At 40.7% G+C, this 13018-nt stretch overlaps 1 protein-coding gene across 10 annotated transcripts in view; it reads right to left on the reverse strand.

The window, feature by feature from the left end:
* Positions 1–7346, reverse strand: part of EBF1 (EBF transcription factor 1) — a 429773-nt gene extending 422427 nt beyond the window's left edge. For 4 of the 10 annotated variants that reach the window (XM_055560757.1, XM_055560746.1, XM_055560737.1 and 1 more), the window contains exon 1: positions 6331–6480. In XM_055560757.1, the coding sequence (XP_055416732.1) occupies positions 6331–6348 (18 nt within the window). In that variant the 5' untranslated portion in view covers positions 6349–6480. Of the gene's footprint in view, positions 1–6330; positions 6622–7180 lie in introns of those variants that run through there. The other 6 variants (XM_055560723.1, XM_055560715.1, XM_055560708.1 and 3 more) reach the window with 4 other exon arrangements.
* Positions 7347–13018: the final 5672 nt, after the last annotated feature.

A 13018-nucleotide genomic window follows, 5' to 3' on the forward strand; every position in this document is an offset into this window, starting at 1 on the left:
GGGTTCCTAAAACTGTGAAGAAATACACTTTAGTACAAGCAAGAAATAACCTTCTCTTATGTCAACTCATAAGGGATTTTAGGGTTGTGTCGGTGTTAGCCTACTCTGACATTTTTAGAGGAGGTCATGGAAAGGATGTGACCACCTGCTGACCCTCGAGCTGAACCCGGGCAATCAGAGGCTCCTCACCCACTCGCCGGTCCTTGAAACATTTGCCCTCCATTCCCACAGTGGGAACTGTCTTCAAGGACATGGCTTTGAGTCAGCAGTGTGTTGTTGAGACCACCTGGATGGGATAGGTGACTGAATCCCATTAAGATTTCCACCCAAACTTTTTAAGATTCCAACAGGCAGGTGCAGAGATCTGCTCATCTCACAGCCACCCAAGACAAGACTCATATTAAGTTCTCCTGCTTATCAAACCTGCCACCTGCCAGTCTGGAGTGGTCTGCCTCTTTCTTCAGTCTCTCCTTGCCCTCCATGTACAGTGGCCAGTTTCCAATTCACCCTGGAAGCTCCTTAGGTTTTGGTTTTGTTTTTTTTTAATTTTGGGCCACATCTCATGGCATGCGGTTCCTTAGTTCCCCGACCAGGGATTGAACTCATGCCCCCTGCAGGAGAAGGTGGAGTCTTAACCACTGGACTGTTGGGGAAGTCCTGCTCCTGGTGTTTTAAACCAACAGATATCATACCCAACCACATAAATTCCTCTTCTGCCCTACATTCCTTTGAAAACAGGGACTATGGGTTATTCATCTGTCACAAAGACTTCCCAATACATGTTAATGAAACAAATAAAACACCATTAAATAGAAAATCATGTGCATGGGGATTAATGAGTGCAACAGCTATGATTTTCTAACCCATCTCTGTCCCCTGTCTCTATCCCATCACCCTATTCCTAGACACATATCTGGGTTGTTTGTGCCCCATCCAGGTAACCAGAGACAACATTTGGGAGACAGTTTGCTTGCATGAAGTAAACAGAGCTTGCTTAATTGGTTCATTTTATGTGAATAATTTGCTCCTTCTTATAATAAATACCCCCGGAACATATTACAAAGTCAGCTTTCAGTTGTAGCTCAGCTACGATGTACTAGCACATTGATAGCCTATCACCTACAGCCATGGCTATACCATCACTGCAGTTTGGTACTTGTACCCCTAACTATAGTCGGGGAAGGCAATGGCACCCCACTCCAGTACTCTTGCCTGGAAAATCCCATGGATGAAGGAGCCTGGTAGGCTGCAGTCCATGGGGTCGCTAAAAGTCGGACACAACTGAGCGACTTCACTTTCACTTTTCACTTTGCTGCTTTGGAGAAGGAAATGGCAACCCACTCCAGTGTTCTTGCCTGGAGAATCCCAGCGACGGGGGAGCCTGGTGGGCTGCCGTCTATGGGGTCGCACAGAGTCGGACACGACTGACGTGACTTAGCAGCAGCATAGTCGGGGAGCCTGAGACCTCAAGAGTTTAAAAAAACTTTTCCAAAATTCTATGCTGGCCACACCAGAAACCCACAGATAAGTGAGTCTCAGACTTAGTGCTGCCCAAAACTGGATTCTGAAACCTCTGGAAATTCACCCAACTTCCCTACTTGAAATGTATTTGTTGGGGAACAATTAACCTTAGGATGAGTAATTTGTCACCACTCTGTGTGAGTTTCAAATTTTCCCATTACAAGAGGAAAATGAGAAAAATATGTCCTAGATAACACAGAGAAAAATGCTTCATTGCCTTAATTGCCTTTCTATTTCAATCAAGGAAGGCATTTAATTATTTCTGAACTACATTCCAAACTCTCTCTCAAGAATATTAGTCTCCCCAGGTGAGTTAACCAAATCTGTGCAAAACATATCTCGTGTCTGAATATTAATATCAAACATTTATTGAGCACTTTTTATATATTCCAATGACTTAATTCCTTACACTTAATGATCTCATTTTTTTCCTCAGAGCAAGTCCGTGAGGTGAAAACATTCCTTATTCTTCCCTGATAAGTGAGGAAACTGAGTCAGAAAACTGAGACAGCATTGGTGTTAAGTGGTGAATCCATGTTCAATCCCAGGCCCCGACCCTTGGGCCACACTGCCCCTCCCTCACTCTGCCTCACTGACTCTGTGCGTTCCCCTCTAGATTTCAATTTCTGAGTAAATGTGCAAAAATCAGTGTGGAAGAGTCACCCATTGTGGTCTGTGTCAGCAACTCAAGGGTCATCTGGAACTTGAGGTGGGTCATCTAGAGGACATGGAGTCAGAAAGGGCTGAGTCCACCTGGCTTCTTGCACAAGGAAGGAAGCCCCAGACATTTCACACCACTGCCCTGGGCCCTGGAAAGACCCCACAACCTGCATTCAGGGCCCAGCTCTGACTTTATCATCGCTGCTGGAACCCGCAGGGAAAGGAAATAACTTTTCTATGATATGTACATAAGGCCATTATTATCTTACTTTTAAAAAAATGGAAAACAATCAACTCACCCTGCTGCTGTGCTCAGTCTTACCCGACTCTTTGCAACCCCATGGACTGTAGCCCACCAGGCCCCTCTGTTCATGAAATTTTTCAGGCAAGAATACTGGAGCAGGTTGTCATTTTCTACTCCAAGGGCTCTTCCCAACCCAGGGATCAAACCCATTTCTCTTGTGTCTCCTGCACTGGCAAACAGATTCTTTAACACTGTACCATCTGGGAAGCCCAATCAACTCACTGTTTATAGTCCACAACTGAATGGCATGAACACATGTGTTGTATAAGTAAGAAAAAGAAAATATTTTTTTCTGTGATGGACTGTGCCCTTCAAAATGTACTATAAAACAGAATAAAGACTGGATTTTGAAATCTGTGGGCCACATCAGTAGGAAAGTTGACACTGGCAATTTTCACAAGGATTTTAAATTTTACAATATGATAAGCATAGGACAATGAGTACACTTATGTCCTCAGAACAAATGCTTTATAATTTGGGTTAATTTTTTTTTAGTCTTCACAGTAGTCTTAATTTCAATAACATGGATATTTTTAAACATGTTAATGAAAATATTCTATTTCATTAACTGTGCATATAAGTATGTAGGAGAAAACTGATATTTTTAAAATGTAAAACGGCTTGTATTCCTAATAAATAAGAGCAACTATTGATTTCTCAATTGTGTGTCTTTAAAGGCTTCTATTCTTAAGTCTGATCATTTGCACAGATGAAATCTATTTTCTCTCCAGTAAATATGTTAACACTTAAATAGACCATATATGCTCAGCTTCTTGTATTAAGACTTGTGGAAGTCATAGACCCTTGAGACATGCAAGCAGTTGTCTAGTAAAGATTTGAACCATATTCTTGAGCAGCTGGAATTACGTAAGTCTAAACAAAGCGCATTTTCCCTTGTGGTGGTCCACGGCCATGTGCATAGAACTTCCAAGCATTTAAGCACCCAAATTCCACTATGTTCTGGGGACCCCATGCCAACTTGGACACGTTTAAGGATATGAGAGACTAAAAACAACACCACTGAGCTTCCAGTTTCCACTCACAGCAGCTACATCATTCAGATCACTCCCCGCTGCACACACACATCCTGCACACATTGGTTTCAAAACTGCCAACATCTCCTGAAAATGACTGAGGAGCCCAAACAGCAGTCAGGAGTCCCCAGGCAAATTTTTGGAGAAAGCAGAGAGATAAGTAGAATTTTGGAAGCGCTTATCCTGCAAGCATTTCCGGTTATTGTTGACTCAGGCTTCTGCTCAAGGACTACATGGGGAGAGGGGCCGCAAAGGTCAGGGCACAAAGCCCACGCGAGGCGCTCGCTTTAAGTTGGGGTTTCAAAAAGCTTTTAAAAAAGAAAAAAAAGATAAAAAGATGTATTTTCAACGTCAGAGCAAAGTTAGTGGAAACCTCTCTCTCCCTCCCCTAAACTGGGGGCCTTTGGGACCCAGACTCTGCCTCAGGAAGACTGACCTCCAAGAACTCACAACCTGAGTTGGCTGTTTAGTTGCTCAGTCATGTCCAACTCTTTACAACTCTGTGGACTGTAGCCTTCCAGGCTCCCCTGTCCATGGAATTTTCCAGGCAAGAATACTGGAGTGGATTGCCATTTCCTTCTCCAGGGAATCTTCCCGATCCAGGAATCATACCCATGTCTCCTGAATTGGCAGGCGTGTTCTTTACCACTGAGACACCTGGTAAGCTGGCTAAGGAATCTCAAACTGTGAAAATGGTTTAAGGCGACACCCAAGTGGGAGTGAACCCGAAGCTTCTCCCCAGGCAGGAGCACCTGTGCCAGGCTGTGCTTCTCCCTACCAGTAACTTTACAAAAGCAAAGGAGGCCAGCAGTCAAAGGCTAGCAGGCACAGAAAGAAGCACCACTCCACTGTGAGATCCAGAAGAAACAAAAGGAAGCAGAAAAGCAGAAACACAGCTCCACTCTCCTCAGACATGCACTCTCCTCAAACAGGCTAAAACACCACCTTCATTACGAAGCTTAAAGAAATAAATGACAAACTTGAAAATATCTGCAGAAAACAGGCATACCATAGCAATCAAATTTGTCATAGTAAACTGGAAACAGAAATGAATAGAGCTGTTGTAAACAAATATTAAAATAACCAGTGTTAAAAAATGCAGGGAATGGACACAGGAACATTCCTCTAGTGCAAATACATTTGCACTGAAGATCCTTCCTGTCTGGAATGAACATCCCCCAGACATCCCTCTTGGATGATTCCGGTCCTTCAATGTATTCTCAAAGGTCCCCTTCTCAATGAATCCCACACTGATCACAACAGCCATCTTCCCTCTTCCCACACATTTAGACTCTGAATCACCTTCTTTAAAGCATTTACCAACTTCTGACATAAACATTTCCTTCATTTACTCTGCTCATAGTATACACTCTGCCCCTTACCAATAGATCATATGCTCCATGAAGCCAGCACTGTTTGCTTGTTTTTAGTTCACTGAGGTTTCCGAGATGCAAAAATTCTATATAAAACATCTGACACACAACAAAAATTAGCTGAATGATTGGTGTAGAGCACCTCCCTATTCTGGAAACAGTATCTTTATTAATGTAAGTCAAGTGAAATGAAGTCGCTCAGTCGTGTCCGACTCTTTGCGACCCCATGGACTGTAGCCTACCAGGCTCCTCTGTCCATGGGCTTTTCCAGGCAAGAGTACTGGAGTGGGGTGCCATTTAACCTTAGCCCAAATGCTACTCTGTGGCAGCCACAGTGCAACACCCACTCACCTTGATGTCAATGCCACTAACACTTAATGTACAGCCTTTTCCTCCCTTCACCCAGCTCTGTCATCCCCCACCAACCCTCTTGCACACTATAGAGCACAATTATATTTCTCTCTTCAGAAAAGATGAGCCTAGATTTATGGGTCCTATTTTCTAACCAACTGAGTCTCAATTAGACTCTGTCAATCCCTGAGCTTGCATTAGAGCCAGCACTCAAAATACTAGAGCTGAGGGCAGAGCAAGAGAGGCAAGTTTGCAGAGAAGATTAAAAAAAAAAAAAAATCAGTGAATGAGTTTAACATAAGATTTGGATAAAATATAGGGAGAATTAATGAACTCATTAATTAGATATATTTTAGTTATAAAACTATCTAGTTTTACATGTAAATTATAAAATATAAATATATGTTAAAAATAAATTAGAATAAACTATCAAGTATGAAACATGGAGTGGGTTAAAAGAGAGTAAGACATAAGGAGGGTATAGTGAGAGAGCTAACATGCATCTGATTAAGTCATAAAAAGAGAGGATGAGGCAGAAGAAATGGTTGAAAAGAAAATGGCTGAGAATTTTCCAGAACTGAAGAAACGCATTCATCTATGGATCAAAGAGATCCAAGAAACCCCATGCAAATAAATAAAAATAAATTGCTAACAAAGTAGATCCTAAAAGTTATCACAAGGTGAAAAAAATTGTCACTGTTTGAAGTGATGGACTAAACATGGTAATCATTTTGCATCATACATGAATGCCAGGTGGTTATGCTGTATGTCAAATATATCTCAATAAAATCGAAAAAATAAATAAAACAAAAATTTGCAACTAGATTCACGACAGTAAAATTACAAAAAATAACAAAGGTGAAGAGAAAAATTCTAAGATTAAAAAAGACCTTCAAATACTGGCAGTTAGACTGACCTCTAACCAACGGTCAACTGTTTTCTCAGTAGTAATGAAGGAAGGCATTTTTCTGTTTTTCCTTTACTTATTTCACTAAGCATAATACTCTCTAGGTCCATCTGTGTTGCTGCAAATGCTAAATTTTCATTTTTTTGTAGCTAAGTAATATTCCATTGTATATATACATACCACATCTTCTTGATCCATTCATCTGTTGATGGACACTTTCATATCTTGCTTTCATATCTTGACTAATGTAAACAATGCTGAAGATTGGGATGCATGTATCTTTTTGAATTGGTGTTTTCATTTGCTTTGGATATATACCCAGCAGTGAAATTGCTGGGTCACATGGTAGGTCGATTTTGAGTTTTTTGAAGAACCTCCATACTGTTTTCCATAGTAACTTCACCAATTTCAAGTCCCACCAACTGCGTACTAGGGTTCCTTTTGCTCCACATCCTTGCCAACATGTGGAACCTAAAAAATAAAACAAACCAATGTATATAACAAAACAGAAGCAGGCTGACAGATAGAGAGAGCAAACTAGTGGGTACCAGTAGGAAGAGGGAAGGGGAGAGGGCAGAGATAGGGGTTGAGGATTAAGACATGTTACTATATATAAAGTAAACAACAAGGATCTATTTCACAGCACAGGGAAATACAGCCACTATTTTGTAATGACTTTAAATGGAGTATGATCTATAAAAGTACTGAGTCGCTACGTGGTTGCTGGGCAGCAACCGGCAGGCACGCAAGGCCCGTACTTGCCCAGGTCTGAGACGGAAGAAAGATCCAGGAGACCACGAGAGAGACATAAATTATTTATTAAATAGGGCAGGGGTCCCCAAATCCAGGCCGAGGACTCATAGGAACCAGGCAGAACAGCAGGAGGTAAGCAGCGATCTGCCACTCCCCATCCCCCCGACTCCTCTCAATCATCCCCGCCCTCCCACCCCAGTCCATGGAAAAACTGTGTTCCAGGAAATCAGTCCCAGGTGCCAAAAAGGTTGGGGACCACTGAGATAGGGGATCTTACGCATCCAAAGCAAAAGGCTAGTGGAGCCACACCGCATAATGGCAGACAGCAGGCAAAACATAGGAACAAGCTTCACTACGCAGGAGAGAATGGTGCTGCCATTTGCAGGGGGAAGTGACGTCAGGCTGGTTCATCAGTTACCAAAGAAACCGGCAGCTGGGTTACATTCGTTTTAGCTCCTCACATTAACAATCACCAGGCCGCTTCCCTTTCATAAGCTAGCAGGTGGAACTGTTTTGGCTTAAGGGTTAGAACGGTCACTAGCTGGAGCTGGGGGCAATATATAAACTAATGTCAGTTCAGTTCAGTCGCTCAGTCGTCTCCGTCTCTTTGGGACCCCATGAATCGCAGCACGCCCCTCCCTGTCCATCACCAACTCCCGGAGTTCACTGAGACTCAAGTCCATCGAGTCAGTGATGCCATCCAGCCATCTCATCCTCTGTCGTCCCCTTCTCCTCCTGCCCCCAATCCCTCCCAGCATCAGAGTCTTTTCCAATGAGTCCACTCTTTGCATGAGGTGGCCAAAGTACTGGAGTTTCAGCTTTAGCATCATTCCTTCCAAAGAAATCCCAGGGCTGATCTCCTTCAGAATGGACTGGTTGGATCTCCTTGCAGTCCAAGGGACTCTCAAGAGTCTTCTCCAACACTACAGTTCAAAAGCAGTGGACATGAACTTGGGCAAACTCTTGGAGATGGTGAGGGACAGGGAAACCTGGCCTGCTGCAGTCCATGTAGTCTTGAAAAGCAGGATACAACTTGGCAACTCAACAACAACAAATCAACTACACATCAGTTAAACCCAGAGGGATGGAATGGGGAGGGAGGAGGGAGGAGGGTTCAGGATGGGGAACACATGTAAACCTGTGGCGGATTCATTTTGATATTTGGCAAATCTAATACAGTTATGTAAAGTTTAAAAATAAAATAAAATTAAAAAAAAATAAAAAAATTAAAAAAATAAAAAGGCAACCTGACAGGAAATGCATCCAAAAAAAAAATAAATAAAATAAAATTTCAAAAAAAAAAAATAAATAAAATAAAATTTTAATTATTTTTTAAAAAGACAATGGTCTGGCATATCAAAAGGAAATAACTGCCACCATAAAATTCTACTAATACACCCCGTGAAAGACAATTTAAACCTGAATTTTTCACCATCAGATTCTCACTATATGAGCTCTGTTGATATGCTTCAGGCAGAAAGACAGTGATATTAAAAAAAAAAAAAATTGATCCAAGATGCAAAGAAAGTTTGTGGAGCCAAGTAAATAGAGAATGTGGTTAAATAAAAATAAGTACCAGCTGTAAAAAAATGGTAATGAAAATTTCTACTGGGGGTAAAATGAGATTGCCAAAGTATTAGACAACAAAAGCATAAGACTTGGAGGTGGGGAAATGAAGAAATGATAAAAAGGTCCTTGTTGGTAGTTTTTTATGTTCATTATCTGTCCAAGAAAAGGTAATGTTTCTGATGACTTCTAGACCTGGGTAGGATAATTATGCAGTTTGTAATTTCTAAGGTGTATTAGATTCATAGGACTGACATAACAAACCACCACAAACTGAGTGACTTAAAACAATAGAGATTTATTCTCTCACAGTTCTGAAGCGTGCATGCTGTGCTAAGTCTCTTCAGTCGTGTCTGACTCTTTGTAACCCTATGGGACTGTAGCCCTCCAGCCTCCTCTGTCCATAGGATTTCCCAGCAGGAAACCCCCAGGAGGGTTGCCATGCCCTCCTCCAGGAGATCTTCCTGACCCAGGGATTGAACCCACATCTCTTATATCTCCTGCATTAGCAAGTAAGTTCTTCACCACTAGCGCCACCTAGGAAGTTGCGCTGAAGGGTAGAAATCCAAAATTAAGTTGATGGCAGGCCCACTGTCTTTCTGAAGACTCTAGGGAAGAATCCATCTTTTCATAGCCCAGGCTTCACAGAGCCATCTTCCTCCTATCATCCTTCCTTCCTCCTGTCATCTTTTTTGTTGGTTGGTTTGTTTGTTTTTTATCTTTTGGCTTCACCATGAGGTATGTGGGATCTTAGTTTCCCATCCAGGAATCAAACCTGCACCCCCTGCATTGGCAGGGCAGAGTGTTAACCAAGGGACAGCCAGGGAAGTCCCTCTCATCTCTTTTTATAACATCAATCATATTGGAGTAGGGTCCACCCTGATGACCTCACCTTAATTTGGTTACATCTTCAATACCCTATTTCCAAATTAGATCACATTCATAAGTATCAATAGCTATAACTTCAATAAATCCTTTGGATTTGGAGCAGGGACACAATTAAACCCAATAAATAACATAAGAACAAACATTGTAGAACTAGGGTGTTGCTTCCAAACTAGTAGAAGAAGTGAACTGGATAATTATGAATACTCAAAATTAAAAATAATATTGACACCAAAACCTAATAAGAACAGGACCATTGGAGGCTAATCTTATTAATGAACACAGACTTTTTTATTTTAAAAAAATGTTAATAAGTTGAATTTACAATATATACAAAGATTTTAAGGTTGATGCAGCATAATAAAGGGCTTCTCTGGTGACTCAGAATATAAAGAATCTGCCTGCAACACAGGAGACCTGGGTTCCATCCCGGGGTTGGGACGATCCCTTGGAGGAGGGCATAGCAACCCACTCCAATATTCTTGCCTGGAGAATCCCACTGATGGAGAAGCCTGGTGAGCTACAGTCCATGGGGTCACAAAGAGTTGGACATGACTAAGTGACTAAGTACTCACACATGCAGCATAATAAAGATGAAGTAATATAATTCACCTCATTAATAGATTAAAAAAGAAAAATCATAGGCTCATCATATATCAGAGAAAGTAGCATTTGATACAGATAATTAATAGCACCTACCTCCCAGGGTTATAGTGATAATAAAACCAATCTATATCAAGCAATTTTACAGTGCCTGGCACATAGCCAACATTCAATAGATTGTTACCTATTACTAGTATTTATAAACTTTAACTGCATTTCACACACATACACAGAAGATATTCAAATGACCAATACATAGACAAGAAAGTACTCACCTTTATTAGGATTCAGGCAAATACAAAATAAAACCCAAATAAGATATCACTATACCCATGAAATTGGCAGAAGTTTAAAAGTCTGACCATACTGAGTGCTGCTTAATATATATAGGAGCTTTCATATACTGCTAATGATAACAGCCACCTTGGAAAGCAGTCTGGCATTATCTATAAAATCTTTTACTCTGTAATCCAGAAATTCCACTGCTAGGTATATAATCTACGGAAGTGCTTGTTAAATCAACCCAAGACTTCAGTTATAAATCCCACTTGGCCATAGTGTATGAAAGTGAAAGTGTTAGTATAGCCACTATGGAGAACAGAATGGAAGTTTCTTAAAAACTAAAAATAGAACTACCATATGACCCAACAATCCCTCTCCTGGGCACATACCTGAAGAAAACTATAATTCAAAATATATATGCACCCCAATATTCATTACACACTATTTACAATAGCCAAGATATGGAAGCAACCTAAATGTCCATCAACGAGAAATGGATAAAGAAGATGTGGTACATGTTCACAGTGTAATATTACTTAGCCATAAAAAGAATAAAATAATGCCATTTGCAGCAACATGGATGGACCTAGAGATTGTCATACTGAGTAAAGTAAGTCACAGAAAGACAAATATCATGTGTTACCACTTAAATGTGAAATCTAAAAAAGGGGAGGTACAAATGAACTTATTTACAGAAGTAGAGCCATTGATGTAGGAAGTAAACTTATGATTACTAGGGGAATGGAGGGGGGATAAATTGGGAGATTGGGACTAACACATACCTACTACTATATATAAAATAGATAATTAATAAGAACCTAGGGTATCATACAGGGAGCTCTACTCAATAGTCTGTAATGATGTATATGGGAAAATATTCTAAAAAAGAGTAAATATATGTATATGTATAACTAATATACTTTGCTGTACACTCAAAACTAACACAACACTGTAAATCAACAATACTCTGATAAAAGTACATATGTATGTCAAAGCCTATCAAATACTACACTTTAAAGATGCAGAGTTTATTACACATAAATTATACCTTGACTAAGATGTTTAAAATAGTTCAAGATTAAAAAAAAAAAATTTACCTGCCCCACTCTTTTGAGAGAATAGAAAGAACCTCATCAAGAAGTACATGAAAAGCCATCACAGCCCATGTCACCAGAAGTGATTGTCTCTCTCTTAACGAGGTTAGTGAACACAGGTTTTTTGGCCATTCCTCCTTTCTAACAGAACAGCCTCTAATTTTCCTGGAGGGGAATTATCTCTTCCCTGTTGTGACACCCTTGACTTAACAGTAACTCTGAACACAGGAATTCCCTAACAGTCCAGTAGTTAGGACTCTGAGCTTCCATTGCAGGAAACCCAGGTTCAATCCCTGGTCAGGGAACTAAGATCCCACAAGCTGCATGGCAAAAAAAAGCCAACCTTGAACAAAATGTGGTCACATCATGACCTGAGATGAGCCCAGTGGACCCTGTCCCCCAGGAACTCCTTCTCTGTGGGGTGCAGGGTTGGAGTCTGGGAGACGATACAAAGCTGACTCCCCTTAGCCGTTGTTTCAGTGGTGTCCTTTTCATTTCTGTGTAGAAGGGATGGGGGTGGTAATCTGGTGGAAGGTAGGATTTGGGGGACAACTTTGATCTACTTTTACATAGCATTTTGAATAAACATAAGGACTCTCAAGTGCCCTGACTAAGAACTGGGGTGGAGAGCAGTTTAAAGCTCCCTCGAACAAAGGAGTCACCACTAACTCCTAAAGACACTGCCAAACAACAGCTGGTACCTAGATTCCCCAGCGTCAGCATGGTTTCTGAGCCACCCTTTATTAATACAATAAACACCTTTTTTGGTGTAACTTGCCCAAAATTGGTTTCTACTACTCGAGCTACAGAAGGCTGATATGGTGAGGACCTGGACACCAGATGGGATAAATAGATCTTTAAAGCCTCTTTCGATGCTGTGGTACTAAGATAAGCACAAATATAATTAGGCCTCTCTCATAGGAATCAATAGTTATAGATGTGCTGGGAAGACAATACTTAGCTCAGTATCTCAAACAGACATGTTGGCTCTAGACACTTTAAAACAATGAACCAAAGTATAATTTGTAGCTCTAAGGACACACTGGGGATATAGTTCCAGAAATGGGTTCAAAGTACACTTACTAGTGATCTTCAAAACCTTGAAAGGAGATTCTGCCAGAATACCATCATCCATTAAGACTGATGTCAACACAGAATAAAACAATTGAGTGAATGTTGGAGGAGGAAGCTGGGGGCAGGAATCTGTAAACATCAGGAGGATAATGGAATCATAAGCGTTCATCAGCATCAGAAACAAATGAGGTTAGAGGAAACCTGAATAATTCCTTAGCAAGTCTCAAGTACATCTCTGACCAGAAGAAATCATGCTTTGTATATCTCGTGAAATCTTTAATATCTACTAACCTGGGTTTGAATCTCAGCAGAGTTACAGCGATGAATACTGAAAAAAGAGAAAATCAGGGGCTTCGCACTCTGAATTGGGGTGGGTGGTAAGAATATAGTTTTACAGAATTTAGTACAAAAAAAGTTTCTATTGATTCAAAATCAACTTTTTATGAAAATTTCTTCTGAAAAGGTCTCTATCTAGTTTTGTTTGTTTGTTTGTTTTACAGATAGGAACAGTGTTTCATGCAAGAGAAAAAGCATTCTAAGCATTCTGTTTTGGTGAACATGGAAAATGAATTCTCAGATTTGGGGCTTCTAATGGCAAATTAAATCCATCT

Source organism: Bubalus kerabau, chromosome 1, assembly GCF_029407905.1.
Source record: "Bubalus kerabau isolate K-KA32 ecotype Philippines breed swamp buffalo chromosome 1, PCC_UOA_SB_1v2, whole genome shotgun sequence".
In the NCBI taxonomy this organism is placed as follows: domain Eukaryota; kingdom Metazoa; phylum Chordata; class Mammalia; order Artiodactyla; family Bovidae; genus Bubalus; species Bubalus kerabau.